We start from the raw sequence: 18,190 nt of genomic DNA, 5'->3' as shown, positions 1-18,190 counted from the left end.
GACTTGCTAACTATACTTTAACAGCTGTTACCATTGACATCCAGTCATTGTGCTAACGTTAGATCAGTCAAGATTTGTCTATTGTAGTATCCTATAATCTACATAGCTTCAACATGAATTCAACATGAAATGTAACCTCAGTTTGAGCCTCAGAGTTATTTTTCATGCTGGTGTATTTGAAAGTAAAGGACACCAGACATATAAAGCCGACATACTGTATTTCCATTTGTCTCCCACTGTAAATGCAATTTCTTCCTGGAAACCGAGTCAACTGCGTTTGGTTTGGGCGAGCGGAGCGCCAGTACCGAGTTTCGTTGGTGACGTCTGTCGCCAGTACCCGCCCTATTCAGTCATCGCCCTGGCTTTGCTGCATAGACCGCACAGGAACCTGGACCAAAGGAGGCAGAATTTCAGTTTCTTATCCATTATCGCTATGGGAATTATACAATTCTTTCAAAACCAATCTCTCATCTCATATTATCTGAAGCTAGTCCACCCTCGCCACACAGACTATAAAAAACTGCCGGTTGAAGGAACACCAGCAGTAGATTGTTGGTATTGTTTCATAGCCAGTAGTGTTTCTAGAATATGTGTCCTGCTCATGCAGGAATGATGTACCACCCTGTGCGATGAGAAGTAGCCAAACATTTGCTCAGAACTGGAAAATGTCAGTGCTCTGTATGTCTGTGGCGGTAAGTACAAGGCACCTTTGTCTATTAATTTATTCTTATTATAGGAGTAACGTTACTCCCCGGCAGGTTCTCGATTTAAAGAGACATCGCCTATTTTTGCGTTTGTCCCGATTTAAACTTGCCGGTATTTGCAATTAGTCAAGTTAATATATTGTTAACTTTGATTATTCCATAATTCATGTATTGTACAGGTAATCTTATATAATAGGCTATATATATATATATATATATATATATATATACATACATCTATTGTCAGAACAGAATGGAAGGATGGAGAACAATAGCACAAATATGACTCTATTGTTTGCCCAATGAGAATGGCACAAATATTCATCATATTGCAGGTTACTTGTAAATGGGAATCATTTCTTGTTATTAGCTAGCATGAATTCATCGTACACTAATTTACTGTAAAATATTTATGATATATAATATCATCTTAAGAAGCCCTGTATTCAAACAGCTATCATGGGACTCTACCCCTAGGAGATCATATATGTACTGAAAACATCCCATACAAAGACTTCAGGTTCACATACAAAGACTTCAAGCTTTGTTTCTCCATGCTGGAGAAAAACATAGGGAAAACATTGACTACATTTGAAATACTGTCGTGGATGTTGACCCACCCTGCCTCCATCCAATTTAACATGTATATTTAAGTAATGTTTTCATTTATACATAGATCCATGTATTTTGGCCTTATTGACATTTCGGAATGGACTCAGAACTTACAGTGCAGGGCAATGTTTATATGAGCACTATACCAACATATCAGCCAGAGAGAACATATCAAATAGAAATCTATGCATGTTTAGTTATCAATTTTTTTTATTTTTTTTTATTTGAATTATCTGGACAAATCCTGATAGTAGGGTGGTATCTAACCTTCTTTACAGATAATGTAGTCCATCATCCACTACAATCTATGATTAACATTTAAGCAGTAAATGGGGTGTCCTTATCTCCTAGCATCACCATGGAACAGATATTTTAACAAAATTATATTTTCCATTCAAATATTACAATGCATGTCAGTCAGTTCTGTGTTTGGGCCCCTCTGTGCATCTTCTCTCAGGCGAAGTCCACTGGTTGTTTGTGATGCGTTGTTGGCAGTACATTGTGACATTAGGAAGAATATTCTTCACTGGCCCATGAAGGAGGAGGCTCCACTGGCTTTTGTCAGTGATAAATGAGGCATGACTGCATCCTAACAGACTCACTTTTCCTCTAAGTTTAGTTGCATGATGATGTTGCAACAGGTGCTGGTTTGGTTGTGTGTTATCTGTTATTGTAATGGCTTATGGAAATATCAATGATGTTCAAGATATACACATAGTTACTTTTGCACTGTTGTGGCAAACATCCATATCTTCCATGTACAACAGCACAGTTCGGCTGTGAGCTAGATGTTGTGGATGATACTAGAGGCTCTGACAACAACACTGGAATGCAGCATGTTGCGGCACATGTATGTACTGTATATGCAGTTATTTTAAGATAATGTCAGGAAATGTAAAATCAAATCAAATAAATACACCTGCCAAATGGCAGTGTGTCTGTCCATTTCCCGTTTCTCAGTGAAAGATTTCTGATGAATGCTTTCACTTTCCCTTTGTGTGTGCTCAGAGATATGCTTGCCTATGCAGTCGGCAAAATTTTGAGGTGTTACCTAACACGTGGACAGGCATATATACACACACACACACACACACACACACACACACACACACACACACACACACACACACACACACACACACACACACACACACACACACACACACACACACACACACACACACACACACACACACACACACAGGGGTTGTCATCATGTGCACTCGACTCCTAGACCTTAGGCACATAACTGACAGTATACTTAGGGATCTGGGTGTGCCATCTTGTCACAGATGTCTCATGCAGAAAATGTAAAGATGGATCACATCATCCTCTCACAGTAAGGATGAGAAATTGTTGAAACCGATAGATGGTTCTGGTTCAATATGTCACTGAACCATGCTGATTGAAAACCATTGCCCAAACGCCTAAGCATTTTCTTTGTGTTACTGTTGGGTGCATGATGTGCAAAGAGGCCCTGTACAAAGGTGTTGTGTGCATCTTGGGGCAGGCGTGTTGTTGTTGGAGGTTGAATTACAGAGTGTTCAGGCAGGCAGTGCAGAATTTGCTGAGTCTGGCTGTCTCCAGGAACCAGCCCTGCAACCAGCAGCAGCACTGCAGTGACACGGCATAAACGGGCTGGCCCATCCTTTCCTCTCCTCTCTCCCCTCTGTCCTCCAGCCAGGGAGGTAGCATCCTGATATCACTATCACTAAACTCCTGGAGTTCAGCTCGAAACATATGAGTCATAGAACTAGTGATGCTATGGTTTTAGCTTTTCCCTTCAGTATTAATAATGTCATATCAACAGCTGTGTAGCCTATACACATCCATCATGTATCAAATGGATTAGATTTAGAGGATACGATTGAATAGATATCTACAAACAAGATTATACTACAGTATGTATCCCCCTTCTCTTTGTATCCTGCATGGCAGGTATGAAATGCTGAAGAGGCTTGAGTTAGATTCAGAGTGATAGAGGTAGTTATCAGTGATTCATGGCCACTCACAGGCGGTGAGGTGTGGTGTTGATGGGCAGTCTCTCTCCGACAGCAGCAGTCTCCTGACAGGATGCCAGCAGTGCGTTTTTTCAAACAGGAGATGCGAGCCTGCTCTCTTATCTGAGCTAGAAGGGAGGGACATTCACTTGCTTACCTCGCACGCTCTCCCTCTCTCTCTCTCTTGCACACACACACACACACACACACACACACACACACACACACACACACACACACACACACACACACACACACACACACACACACACACACACACACACACACACACACACACACACACACCGCTGTTCAGGCCACCAAACCAATGTACCTTCATTGTGTCACATGTTGAATGTTACCAGTTGCACACTTGCTTTTTATTGGGTAAATATGTGATGTGGCTGGAGCTGGAACATTTTGTTCCTCATGATCATCATCAACAGGGAGAGTGTGTTGGCTAAAGATTAGATGGTTTGAGTAATGATGTTGCCCTTAATTACCCCTAATCTTCAAATGTGCTTTCCTTCTCAAGGGGTCGATTTTCACATGATGATTTTACATAACCGAATGAAACTCAGAAGATTCTACAAAAAATGTAGTCCTGGGACCACTGTTACTGATTAGTAATGAGTCCTGGGAAGTGGACAGACTCCTTAGGGCCCCTGGTCTGTAGAGGGAAATTTGTCCAGTCATCAGCAGAATTTGATGACTGTCTCCTCCAGTGCCTGACTTCAAATATGCATGGCATTGTTTTAAAAATGCAATTAAGACCAGGGTTTGTAGAGGTGGTTGCGTACCCCAGCACAGACGTTGCATGCATCAAATCAAATCAAATTTTATTTGTCACATACACATGATTAGCAGATTTTAATGCGAGTGTAGCGAAATGCTTGTGCTTCTAGTTCCGACAATGCAGTAATAACCAACGAGTAATCCAACCTAACAATTCCACAACTACTACCTTATACACACAAGTGTAAAGGGATAAAGAATATGTACATAAAGATATATGAATGAGTGATGGTACAGAATGGCATAGGCAAGATGCAGTAGATGGTATTGAGTACAGTACAGTGGGGGAAAAAGTATTTAGACAGCCACCAATTGTGCAAGTTCTCCAACTTAAAAAGATGAGAGAGGCCTGTAATTTTCATCATAGGTACACTTCAACTATAACAGACAATATTTGATGTGGTTAGCAGCTATCTGATAAGTAAAATACCTATCCAGGCGTTTTAAGATCTGGCCTGCGTCAGCAATGCCTGGGCAGAGTAACACGCCCCATGTGTTATAGCAATCTGGTGCCTGATGGCACAGTCAATGATGTGGCATGCAACCATTGGTTGCATCCTGTCGGGCTGTATCACCGCCTGGTACAGCAGCTGCTCAACCCACAACCGTAAGGCTCTCCAGAGGGTAGTGAGGTCTGCACAACGCATCACTGGGGTCAAACTACCTGCCCTCCAGGACACCTAGACCACCCGATGTCACAGGAAGGCCATAAAGATCATCAAGGACAACAACCACCCGAGCCACTGCCTGTTCACCCCGCTATCATCCAGAAGGCGAGGTCAGTACAGGTGCATCAAAGCAGGGACCGAGAGACTGAAAAACAGCTTCTATCTCAAGGCCATCAGACTGTTAAACAGCCATCACTAACATTGAGTGGCTGATTCCAACATACTGACTCAACTCCAGCTCACTTTAATAATGGAAATTTATGTAAAAAATGTATCACTAGCCACTTTAAAGAATGCTACTTAATATAATGTTTACATACCCTACATTACACATCTCATATGTACATGTATATACTGTACTCTATATCATCTACTGCATCTTGCCATCTTTATGTAATACATGTATCACTAGCCACTTTAAACTATGCCACTTTTATGTTTACATACCCTACATTATTCATCTCATATGTATATACAGTGGGGCAAAAAATCATTTAGACAGACACCAATTGTGCAAGTTCTCCCACTTAAAAAAATGAGAGGCCTGTAATTTTCATCATAGGTAAACTTCAACTATGACAGACAAAATGAGAAAAACAATTCCGGAAAATCACATTGTAGGATTTTTAATTAATATATTTGCAAATTATGGTGGAAAATAAGTATTTGGGCACCTACAAACAAGCAAGATTTCTGGCTCTCACAGACCTGTAACTTCTTCTTTAAGAGGCTCCTCTGTCCTCCACTCATTGCCTGTATTAATGGCACCTGTTTGAACTTGTTATCAGTATAAAATACACCTGTCCACAACCTCAAACAGTCACACTCCAAACTCCACTATGGCCAAGACCAAAGAGCTGTCAAAGGACACCAGAAACAAAATTGTAGACCTGCACCAGGCTGGGAAGACTGAATCTGCAATAGGTAAGCAGCTTGGTTTGAAGAAATCAACAGTGGGAGCAATTATTAGGAAATGGAAGACATACAAAACCACTGATAATCTCCCTCGATCTGGGGCTCCAAGCAAGATCTTACCCCGTGGGGTCAAAATTATCACAAGAATGGTGAGCAAAAATCCCAGAACCACACGGGGGGACCTAGTGAATGACCTGCAGAGAGCTGGGACCAAAGTAACAAAGCCTACCATCAGTAACACACTACGCCGCCAGGGACTCAAATCCTGCGGTGCCAGACGTGTCCCCCTGCTTAAGCCAGTACATGTCCAGGCCCGTCTGAAGTTTGCTAGAGAGCATTTGGATGATCCAGAAGAAGATTGGGAGAATGTTATATGGTCAGATGAAACCAAAATAGAACTTTTTGGTAAAAACCAACTCTTCGTGTTTGGAGGACGAAGAATGCTGAGTTGCATCCAAAGAACACCATAACTACTGTGAAGCATGGGGGTGGAAACATCATGCTTTGGGGCTGTTTTTCTGCAAAGGGACCAGGACGACTGATCCGTGTAAAGGAAAGAATGAATGGGGCCATGTATCGTGAGATTTTGAGTGAAAACCTCCTTCCATCAACAAGGGCATTGAAGATGAAACGTGGCTGGGTCTTTCAGCATGACAATGATCCCAAACACACCACCCGGGCAATGAAGGAGTGGCCTAGCCAGTCTCCAGATTTCAACCCCATAGAAAATCTTTGGAGGGAGTTGAAAGTCCGTGTTGCCCAGCAACAGCCCCAAAACATCACTGCTTTAGAGGAGATCTGCATGGAGAAATGGGCCAAAATACCAGCAACAGTGTGTGAAAACCTTGTGAAGACTTACAGAAAACGTTTGACCTCTGTCATTGCCAACAAAGGGTATATAACAAAGTATTGAGATAAACTTTTGTTATTGACCAAATACTTATTTTCCTCAATAATTTGCAAATAAATTCATAAAAAATCCTACAATGTGATTTTCTGGATTTATTTTTCTCATTTTGTCTGTCATAGTTGAAGTGTACCTATGATGAAAATTACAGGCATCTCATCTTTTTAAGTGGAAGAACTTGCATAATTGGTGGCTGACTAAATACTTTTTTGCCCCACTGTATATACATATGAGATGAGTAATGTAGGGTATGTAAACATAAAAGTGGCATAGTTTAAAGTGGCTAGTGATACATGTATTACATAAAGATGGCAAGATGCAGTAGATGATATAGAGTACAGTATATACATGTACATATGAGATGTGTAATGTAGGGTATGTAAACATTATATTAAGTAGCATTCTTTAAAGTGGCTAGTGATACATTTTTGACATCAATTTCCATTATTAAAGTGAGCTGGATTTGAGTCAGTATGTTGGAAGCAGCCACTCAATGTTAGTGGTGGCTGTTTAACAGTGTGATGGCCTTGAGATAGAAGCTGTTTTCCAGTCTCTCGGTCCCTGCTTTGATGCACCTGTATTGACCTCGCCTTCTGGATGATAGCGGGGTGAACAGGCAGTGGCTCGGGTGGTTGTTGTCCTTGATGATCTTTATGGCCTTCCTGTGACATCGGGTGGTCTAGGTGTCCTGGAGGGCAGGTAGTCTGCCCCCGGTGATGTGTTGTGCAGACCTCACTACCCTCTGGAGAGCCTTACGGTTGTGGGTTGAGCAGTTGCTGTACCAGGCGGTGATACAGCCCGACAGGATGCAACCAATGGTTGCATGCCACATCATTGACTGTGCCATCAGGCACCAGATTGCTATAACACATGGGGCGTGTTGCTCTGCCCAGGCATTGCTGACGCAGGCCAGATCTTAAAACGCCTGGATAGGTATTTTACTTATCAGATTGCTATAATATTTGATGTGGTTAGCAGCTATCTTGTGCCAAACGGCACAGTAGATTGTGTGGCATGCAACCATTGGTCAATTCATGCGACGTCTGAGCAAGGAAACGCAACCTTGATGTGGTTAGTTGATACATAAAGGACTTATCCAGGCATGGTAAGATCTGCCATGCGTCAGCAACGCCTGGGTAAAAGAATGTGCCCATGGTTAGGTGCAATTGCGCAACAAATGGTTGTTTCTGAAGGGAGGCCCAGACTTTGAAAACGCCTGAATTAGGGCATTCTCATTTCTCTGTGAGGTCTACTGCAGTGTGTAAACCATTAAAAGCACTCTGGATTTGCCTCCCAACTTTTAATAGGGTCCTGCATGTACAGAAAGTGATGATGCAGCATCCCTTGCTCTCCCTGCCTATCAGCGGTTATTGCCTCTAACATCATATTTCTGTGACAAATTGGCACCCTGGCCAAAGAATTTAGGAAAAAAAAGAGTCACATCCCAGCCAGCTCCACATTTAAGAGGACATAAAACATGCATTAGGGCTAGACTGGATGTACTGTACATGCAGTGAAAGGATTGTAGGAGGGCTGTTGTGGATGCGGATGGCATTTCACTGCCATGGAACACATTCAGGCCATAATCACTTCAGAATGGCAGCGTTTACTGGTCCTGAAAGAATTCCCTTCAGCGAAAGTCAAACAGAAGGTCATCACACATCAACAGAACATTGGCTACTGTTTTTTCACCAGATAACATGTTAAGGAAGTTCCTCAATGTGCTGTTTAGAACATCAGCCAAGTTGTGGTACCTGTAATTTGAATGGATTTTCAAGTGCTTGCTATTGAGAATCTAACATATTTTCATGTCCCTTGGATGGATGTCCTTACCATACGGTGAATTCAGAAAGTATTCAGACTCCTTGACTTTTTCCACATTTTGTTATGTTACAGTCTTATTCTAAAATTGATTATATAGTTTTTCCCCCTCATCAATCTACCCACAATATCCCATAATGACAAAGCAAAAACTGTTTTTTCAAAATGTTTGCCCAAAAATGAAAATATCACATTTACATAAGTATTCAGACCCTTTACTCAGTACTTTGTTGAAGCACCTTTGGCAGCAATTACAACCTTGAGTCTTCTTGGGTATGGCGCTACAAGCTTGGAACACCTGTATTTGAGGAGTTTCTCCCATTCTTCTTTGCAGATCCTCTCAAGCTTTGTCAGGTTGGATGGGAAGCGTCACTGCACAGCTATTTTTAGGTCTCTCCATAGATGTTAGATCGGGTTCAAATCCGGGCTCTGGCTGGGCAACTCAAGGACATTCAGAGACTTGTCCCAAAGCCACTCCTGCGTTGTCTTGGCTGTGTGCTTAGGGTGGTTGTCCTATTGGAAGGTCAAACTTCACCCCAGTCTGAGGTCCTGAGCGCTCTGCAGCAGGTTTTCATCAAGGATCTCTCTGTACTTTGCTCTGTTCATCTTTCCCTCGATCCTGATTAGTCTCTCAGTCCCTGCCAATGAAAACATCCCCACAGCATGATGTCTCTTTACAAAGTTGTCTCTTTACAAAGTTATTTCAAATTAATTTTTTGGGACTATTATAGGTTGTAGCAACAACACCAAAAGACTGATGACAACAGAAAAACTTAACATTCTATTAGTACTAATGGAATTATATTGATTGTAGACAATATATTTATCCATAGTCTAAGTCGGTATTAGATAGAACATCGCGTACCTGCCCGCCTCTGGGAAAAACAACCTGTGGTTACATAGGTTAACCCACAGTAAAAACTTGACATTTTTCAAACCCAATTTTCTTGTTGTCTACTTGTTTTAGTGTATTACAAAATTAAATTTAAGAAAAGTACAAGATGTTTAAAGATTACTTTTCAACATTGGCTGCTCCAGAGCATTCTCACTGCATTGAAAACGTAATATTGTAGGGCTTCCCTCACTCATGGCCCTTTTTATGACGGTGTTAGCAGTTACGTGAGTGCTAGCTAGCTACGGACCGGAACATTAATTAAGCTAGTCAAGACCAACAACCCAAACAAACGGACTATACAGCTACAAGTGGTGAGTGGAGGTACAAATAGACTATACTAAACAAGTTAAATGTCTTACCTGTGACGAAATGTTTTCCAAACACATAGCTACGTGTAGCCCTACTTCAACACCAGGTCCCGGGGCGGCAGGGTAGCCTAGTGGTTAGAGCGTTGGACTAGTAACTGAAAGTTTGCAAATTCGAATCCCCGAGCTGACAAGGTACAAATCTGTCGTTCTGCCCCTGAACAGGCAGTTAACCCACTGTTCCTAGGCTGTCATTGAAAATAAGAACTTGTTCTTAACTGACTTGCCTAGTTAAATAAAGTTAAAATAAAAACATGTTTCAGCATGATAATACACAGCCCCATGTCCCAAGGACCTGTAGCATATTCCTGGAAGCTGAAAATGTCCCAGTTCATGGCCTGCATACTCACCAGACATGTCATGTTTGGGCTGCTCTTGGTCGACGAATACGACAATGTGTTCCAGTTCAAGCCAATATACAGCAACTTCACACAGCCATTAAAAAGGAGTGGGACAACATTCCACATCCCACGATCAACAGCCTGATCAACTCTATGCAAAGGAGCTGTGTCACGCTGCATTAGGCAAATGGTTCGTCACACCAGATACTGACTGGTTTTCTGATCCACGTCCCTACCTTTTTTTTAAGGTTTCCCACGCCAAATATCCTAAAGCCACAGGGCTTTTCTTGCAGTCTGTATTTCCCTACATGGGAGAATTACAAACCGTAGGGTTGGGATTTTTGACCTGGTTACATGTACATTGACCACAACAGCAGCTTTTCTGTATTTTATGTTATTTCTGTAGAACAAAAAATCGATAATGAGGTGGGGTGACTTCACACATCCATTTATTTGGTAAATGAGCTGCGGCCTGGGTCTCTACCTGGGACTCTGTGTTGCCATCTTTTCAGCAGTACATTGTCTAAGCTCAACACTGTCTCTGTTGTCATTTCTTTCTGTTCTCAGCTACTGTACAGTGTGGTTGGTGAGGCCTCTAGCCAGCCTCTGACACCCAGCCCTGGCACTGAGATAGTGGCCCTGTCTGCCCGCCACTACTACCACACAGACCAAAGCACGGGCAGTCAACTGGTCTGTGACAAGTGCCCCGCAGGAACTTTCGTGTCCAGGCACTGCAACCAGACCAACGTGAGGGAGTGCAGCCGCTGTGGCGAGGGCACATTCACGCGCGGAGAGAATGGGGTTCAGCAATGCCACCGCTGCAGGAGGCCCTGCCGCGCCCCCCTCATTGAGAAGTTCCCCTGCACGGCCACCATGGACCGGGTCTGCAACTGCCCCCCGGACACCTTCGCCAAGGGGGACGCCTGCACTCCCCACTTCCTGTGCCCTGTGGGCTCAGGGGTGAAGAAAAGGGGCAGCGAGGTGGAGGATGTGAGCTGTAAGGTGTGCACGCGAGGGAGCTTCTCGGATGTGGTTTCCAGTGTATTGAGGTGCAGGACACACACAGACTGTCTGGCCCAGGGTCTGCCCCTACTGGCAGCAGGCACCAGAGAGACAGACAACATCTGTGGACCTGCTTCTCCCAACTCCCCCACCCTCCCGGGACCTGCACAGTCTACCTTCATCCAGGAGCTCTCCTATTCCTCAGCTGGCCCAGTACACAAAGGTAAGGCAGTGCCCTGGGACAGTGGACCCGACTCCCTAAACAAATATATATCTGTTGCTCCCCCATCCAGGCTATTTTGCTATGTGTTTAATTTGTATCACTCTAGACATCGCCTCAAGTGGGTTGTTTCATGTAGAAACTCAAGGGGAAGCCCAGACTGTAGAACAGGCTTGTGTTCCTCAACAAAATGTCCCCACATGGTGTTATTCTCCCTATGTAGTCCGTCATATCAAACATTGACCTGGCCAACAGGTACTGTACAGTGATAAAGTGACATGTTTGATCTTGTCACAGACAACACTGCTTTGGTGGAAAACATGTTGTTGTTTCCATTCAATCCCAAACTCCTCACTTGCTTGTTCACACTCTTGTCCAGAAAGGTCATGTCTGTACATTTGTTCTGTAATTGCTTATCGAGGGGAAAGTGGAATAAACTGGGTAAACGGCTGCCCTTTTACTTAGACACATCACACGCGTAGGAAGACCAGGGGAAGCCATTAAGGCTATACATTCAACAGAGAGATACATTCCTTTGTAGTGGCTGTTGTTTTTTCTTCCCAACAGCCAAGTGTTATGTAGCCCAACAGGTCATATTGAAAAATATCACAAAGGTTTCTCATCGGAAACACATATAAGCATTGAAGTGAAACGTTACTCTTTTTTTTACTAACCAAATATTAGGCTGTCTATAATATAGACTACGGTGGGGCAAAAAAGTATTTAGTCAGCCACCGATTGTGTAACTTCTCCCACTTACAAATATGAGAGAGGCCTGTAATTTTCATCATAGGTACACTTCAACTATGACAGACAAAATGAGAAGAAAAAAAATCCCGAAAATCACATTGTAGGATTTTTAATTTATTTATTTGCAAATTATTTAATTACAGGCCTCTCATCTTTTTAAGTGAGAGATCTTGCACAATTGGTGGCTGTCAAAAAAAAATGTTTTGCCCCACTGTATATGTCTTAGCTAGCTAGCTAACATTAGTGTTAGCTAGCTGGCGCCATAGCTGACGTTGTTATTTGTATTCCAGAGCCGTTTGCTTTTCTAGTTAGAGCCTATTGTTAGCTAGCTAACATTGAACCTTGTTGGTTAGCTCCCAGCACTGTGTCATTGTTGGAACTGTTCATTGTTGTTTAACTAGCTAACGTTAGCTGGCTGGCTCGTTAGCTAACTTTACGTGATGTGTGTACAACACACGTTGAATATGGCCAGTGTCAGGAAAAGTCTGCCAAAAAGTGTAAGGAAATTCTTGCCAGCAGAGCTGGTTAGGCTGTTTTCATGTTATCCAGAGGCAAACAAATCATTGGCCAGAGCGTCAAGTGTGTGCTCCGAGAGCGAAGCGAGATAGCGAAGCGAGATGGGTGGGGCTAAAGCTTAAGAAGGTGTGAACGATGCTGAATGGGTGTATACAAAGAGCTCTTCACTAGATACCAAAACATTCAAAGGCCATTTTCTCAAAAGTGAGTTTACAAGTTGATCAACTTTCAATGCAGAATTACTTTCCCATTGTCCCTTTGTAGCTCTGAGTCTCTAAATTTATCCAATGTAAAAAAAAACACATTTCAGATTTTGCTACACATTGTAAGACCGAATCCAGGTGGTCAGTCACATACTGTATGTGAAAAATGTTAAACAGTTTTTTGGGGGTCAGAGAAGACACTACTCATTCCCAAAAGTAGTTACTCATTGAAAATGTTACTATGGCAACATACACTACCATTCAAAAGTTTGGGCTCACTTAGAAATGTCCTTGTTTTGGAAAGAAAAGCACATTTTTTGTCCATTAAAATAACATCAAATTGATCAGAAATACAGTGTAGACATTGTTAATGTTGTAAATGACTATTGTAGCTGGAAACGGCTGATTTGTAATGGAATATCTACATAGGGGGCCAGAGTCCCATTTATCAGAAACCATCACTCCTGTGTTCCAATGGCACGTTGTGCTAGCAAATCCAAGTCTATAATTTTTAATGGGTAATTGATCATTAGAAAAGCCTTTTGCAGTTATGTTAGCACAGCTGAAATCTATTGTAATGATTAAAGAAGCAATACAACTGGCCTTCTTTACACTAGTTGAGTATCTAGAGCATCAGAATTTGTGTGTTTGATTACAGGTTGAAAATTGCCAGAAACAAAGACTTTCTTCTGAAACTCATCAGTCTATTCTTGTTCTGAGAAATGAAGGCTATTCCATGTGAGAAACTGCCAAGAAACTGAAGGTCTCGTACAACGCTGTGTACCACTCCCTTCACAGAACAGTGCAAACTGTCTCGAACCAGAATAGAAAGAGGAGTGGGAGGCCCCGGTGCACAAATGAGCAAGAGGACAAGCACATTAGAGTGTCTAGTTTGAGAAACCGATGCCTCACAAGTTCTCAACTGTCAGCTTGATTAAATAGTACCCGCAAAACACCAGTCTCAACGTCATTAGTGAAGAGGCGAATCCAGGATGCTGGCCTTTCTAGGCAGAGTTGCAAAGAAAAAGCCATATCTCAGACTGACCAATAAAAAGAAAAGATTAAGATGGGCAAAATAACATAGACACTGGACAGAGGAAGATTGGAAAAAAGTGTTATGGACAGACAAATCTACCTTGGAGGTGTTCAGATGACAAACAAGAACATTGTGAGACGCAGAAAAAATGAAAATATGCTGGAGGAGTGCTTGACGCCATCTGTCAAGCATAGTGGAGGCAATGTGTTGGTCTGGGGGTGCTTTGGTGGTGGTAAAGTGGGAGATTTGTACAGGGTAGAAGGCAGGGTAGAAGGCATCTTGAAGAATGAATGCTATCACTCCATTTTGCAACGCCATGCCATACCTTGGAGCCAATTTCCTCCTACAACAGGACAATGACCCAAATCACAGCTCCAAACTATGCAATAACTATTTATGGAAGAAGCAGTCAGCTGGTATCCTGTCTATAATGGAGTGGCCAACACAGTCACCGGATCTCAACCCTATTGAGCTGATGTGGGAGCAGCTTGACCATATAGTACGTAAGAAGTGCCCATCAAGCCAATCCAACTTGTGGGACATGCTTCAGGAAGCATGGGGTGAAATCTCTTCAGATTACCTAGAATGCCAAAGGCCTGCAAGGCTGTAATAGCTGCAAATTGATGATTCTTTGACGAAAGCAAAGTTTGAAGGACATTATTATTATTTCAATTAAAAATCAATATTTATAACCTTGTCAACGTCTTGACTATATTTCCTATTCATTTTGCAACTCATGTCATGTATGTTTTCTTTGAAAACAAGGACATTTCTATGTGACCCCAAACGTTTGAATAGTAGTGTAATTCTCAGAGACTAACTAACTATTTAGTTGTTGTTGCTGATGGTTTACAAGTTGATAGACATTTGAGACTGTCAAAATAAACCTACGGTGTCTGGAACTTAAGGAAGCAGCTACAGTATTTCCAGCCACAGGACTGTATAAGTCTCTCTTACATGTTTTCTTCTGCTGGTGTTTTAGTCCACAGTTTAGTCAGTAGTTTTTCACCGTTTCAACCTACCGTAACAGACCATTAATGCCACTGCTCTTTGTCTTGTGTGTAGATAAATAGCCTCTCACCTAAGTTGCACCTTTGTTCAGTGAGAATAGCTGAAGGTGGTGTTCCACTTCCACACGTATTACAGAGATCGCAATGCCTCAGTCTCAACTGTGTATATCAATGAGAGGGGAGGTGAAGGAGGTTGTTGCACAAAATTCGCAAAGACAGGACAGTGTGTCCCCATGCAGTGAAGAACTGAAAACAGTGTAGTTGAGATGGTGATGCTGGTAACACAGCTTGCCTCTGAATTACCTGTGCACAGGGATAACCTGTGATCCAGGTGCCAATCCCAAATGCATCCCCCTATAGGATGCCATAATGAAATGCTAATCTGTTTAATACTGTAGTCGTAGACAGGGGTATTCCAGCTCAGGGTAAGGGAATTTTTACAGTATATTGATTCTGGTTCAGTGGCAGTTAACACAACTCCCCTATTTATTGGTTGTTTTGGTTTTAACACTATAGAGGCAGTGTAGCTTCAACGTTTGTACCTGCAATAGTAATTTATCAGGGTCAATCTAGTTCAATGTCAATTGACTAACAGTGACGTGAATGTGTTCAGGCATATTTTGTTGACCTCTTTTCAACTCAAAATCAATTTCCCATTCATCCCCTGCTGAGACTGGAGCTGTAATGGAATTCACTCGATCTTTAGAAGAGTACTGTATAAATGCGGTGGCTGTAGAAGGATCAATCTAGTGCTCTTCTTGTGTCACATTAGATTGGAGAGCACTGCTGGGGTCTGGCCAGGGCGTGGCCCTCCCCCTCCTCGGCTGTCCTGCAGATTGCCTGTGGGATTAAAGTTTGACAATTTTGACTAAATTTTATTATCTTCCTCCGCATCTCCCTCCCCCCTATATCTCGCTCTTTCTCCTCTCCCTTTCTTTCCCTTTCTATTTGTGGTCGTGTGTCTCTGTGGGTTAGATGCCTTCAGCCTGACAGCAGGTCCTGAGGTCTTAGAGCTCTTACTGAGTACCACGGCGACTCTACCCAGTTCCGGCAACAGCCAGGACTCCACCGCAGCAGGCTCCTACGAGGCCAGCCACAAAGATGGAGAGGTGCTGAACCTGGCCACTACTGCCGGAGCCCAGGACCCCACACAGACTCCACCACACCTCAAGCACTCTGTGCCCAGTGAGCACCGCCGCACCCACCCAGCAGCCAACAAGCGGGCCATGGACGGCGTAGAGGATGGATCGGAGGTAGGGGTAGGTCAGGGTGTGCAAAGATCAGGGTACAGGCCCACGCGAAGGGGCTCCCCCAGGCCCAGCACTCATACACACTTTGACATCAACGAGCACTTGCCCTGGATGATCGTGCTGCTGCTGCTGCTGGTGCTGGTGGTGATCGTGGTGTGCAGCGTGAAGAGGAGTTCCAGAGTGCTGAAGAAGGGACCGGTTCAGGACCCCAGCAGCATCATTGAGAAAGCTATCCAGAAGAAGACCTGCCCCCCGACACAGACCAAGGAGAAGTGGATCTACTACTCCAACGGACAGGGTGAGTGGACGCTTTATTTTACCTCTCAAAGGCTTATAGAAAGAAATGCAACTTTGTTATCAAGTCTTTTTTACATACAGTATAGCCACATACTTTATAAAGACAGATAACAGAAAACATACAAACAAATACATTTTTGGTACAACGATATATTGGCAAGACTTTCAACCGAGAAGACCGACCATCTGTTATAGCAACAGTGGGGAAACCTAAATCCAATCCATTCTGCCCAAGAGAACATGACACAATAGCAGAACAGTATAGCTGTTACACAAGCACGGGCATGGCCGGCAACAGACTGTAACTGCCACCTCCCCACAGGCATCTCCCTTTATCTTTCACTACCTCTCCCTTCCTCTGTTGTCTCGCTTTCTTTCTCTACTTCTCTCTTTACCCCCTCCCCTCCTGCCTTACTCCCTCTACCTTTACACCCCCCACCCCTCAGTCCTCCTCCTTCTCTTCCTCTTTTCATTCTCACTCTGTCTTTATCTTTGTCTCGCTCGCTCTCTGTCTGTATCTCACTGTCTATCTCTCTCGCTCTCTGTCTGCATATCTCTCTCGCTCTGTGACTGCATCTCTCTGTCTGTGTCTGTATCTCTCTCGCTCTGTGACTGCATCTCTCTGTCTGTGTCTGTATCTCTCTCTCTGATATGTCTGGTTGTCTGTAGCCATGGGAGCTGAGGAGGCCACATGGGGCTGCTAGGTTACAGTAGTGAAACCCCAGTACCGCAGCAGGCGGGCAGGAGGAAGATACCGCCAGCCGCAGCCTGATGTCAGCCTCAGATATCCATCCGCTTGTAAGCGAGAGAGAGGGAGAGCTCTAACCCAGTGCAGTTCAGTTCAAACCAGATTATTCCAGTTCTCTGTGGTTGGAGAGAAGCTCAACTTTATCATTGCACAGACACATGCCCCCGGGAAAGGGTGGAGTGAGGGCTGGGGAACGCTGGGTGGGCCGCGGCTTTCAAAGTTATGTGTCGCTGAAAGTGTCGGTGGTTAGAGCTCCCACCGTGTGAATTGAAGATCTTAGCACATTGTACCGGTCTGCTCACAGCACGTGAGAATGTTCTAGGAATGTATAGTAGGGATGTAGACATTGCGAAGATAGAAAAGTACAACTGAAACATGATCAATAGTCTAATCTTCACATTGTCTTACTACATTAAACTTCCCTTTTTTGTTACTCATGAAAATACCCTTTGAAAGTATTTCAGTTAGCAATCTGACTGTTCTTTTTTTCTTTAACAATTGACTCCTCAAAAGTCCTCAATGATAAACTGCTTTTGCATTCACATGGATTCAGGCTGCTATGTTAGTAGTTTCAGCATTTAGGAATGTTTCCCATACTTTTCTTTACTGTTATAAATAGTAGAGTAGTAATATTTTTATATACATGTCCAGATCAGATACACAAATGATCTTCACTTTTACTGCGTTGTTTATCTACATTCAGTTCCAAAAAAGAGAATTTAATTGTATTTGAAACTTCAAAAAACAAGAGAATTTAGGGCATGTTCTAAAAAGGATTACAGAATGTTTATCAAGTAGATGCAGAGTTTTACATTCAGACCGTGTGTGTGTGTGATTACACAGCTATTTACTCTCTCGAGTACAAAACAAAACAGTTTCTTAATTCTTCCAAGGTGTGTAATTGGCTACCCTGAAGGCTTTAATGTCTATTTACTGGAGTAGTTAAAAGGCACACTAAACAGTGGAATGGGAAACATATATATATATATATATATATAAGAAAAAGGCAAGATCATACAAATAGCTCATTATTTCATACGAGTCCAGAAAGTGGCGTGAAGGGCAAGCAGGGTGAAAAGAATCCCCCCTGTGGGCCTGCTGTTTACGAACGCCAAACAGGTGGGGAAGTACCCAG

General features: G+C 43.0%; 1 protein-coding gene across 1 annotated transcript in view; it reads left to right on the top strand.

The window, feature by feature from the left end:
* The first annotated feature begins 377 nt into the window (after nucleotides 1-377).
* The window catches only part of tnfrsf21 (tumor necrosis factor receptor superfamily, member 21), a 47,720-nt gene continuing 29,907 nt past the window's right edge, over nucleotides 378-18,190 (top strand). The window contains exons 1-3 of the mRNA XM_035794111.2: nucleotides 378-692; nucleotides 10,591-11,248; nucleotides 15,736-16,308. Of these exons, the coding sequence (XP_035650004.1) occupies nucleotides 630-692; nucleotides 10,591-11,248; nucleotides 15,736-16,308 (1,294 nt within the window). The 5' untranslated portion in view covers nucleotides 378-629. The remainder of the gene's footprint in view (nucleotides 693-10,590; nucleotides 11,249-15,735; nucleotides 16,309-18,190) is intronic.

This window comes from Oncorhynchus keta, chromosome 19 (assembly GCF_023373465.1).
Source record: "Oncorhynchus keta strain PuntledgeMale-10-30-2019 chromosome 19, Oket_V2, whole genome shotgun sequence".
In the NCBI taxonomy this organism is placed as follows: domain Eukaryota; kingdom Metazoa; phylum Chordata; class Actinopteri; order Salmoniformes; family Salmonidae; genus Oncorhynchus; species Oncorhynchus keta.
The sequence above is the reverse complement of the archived record's forward strand: the minus strand, read 5'-3'. Positions and strand labels throughout refer to the sequence as shown.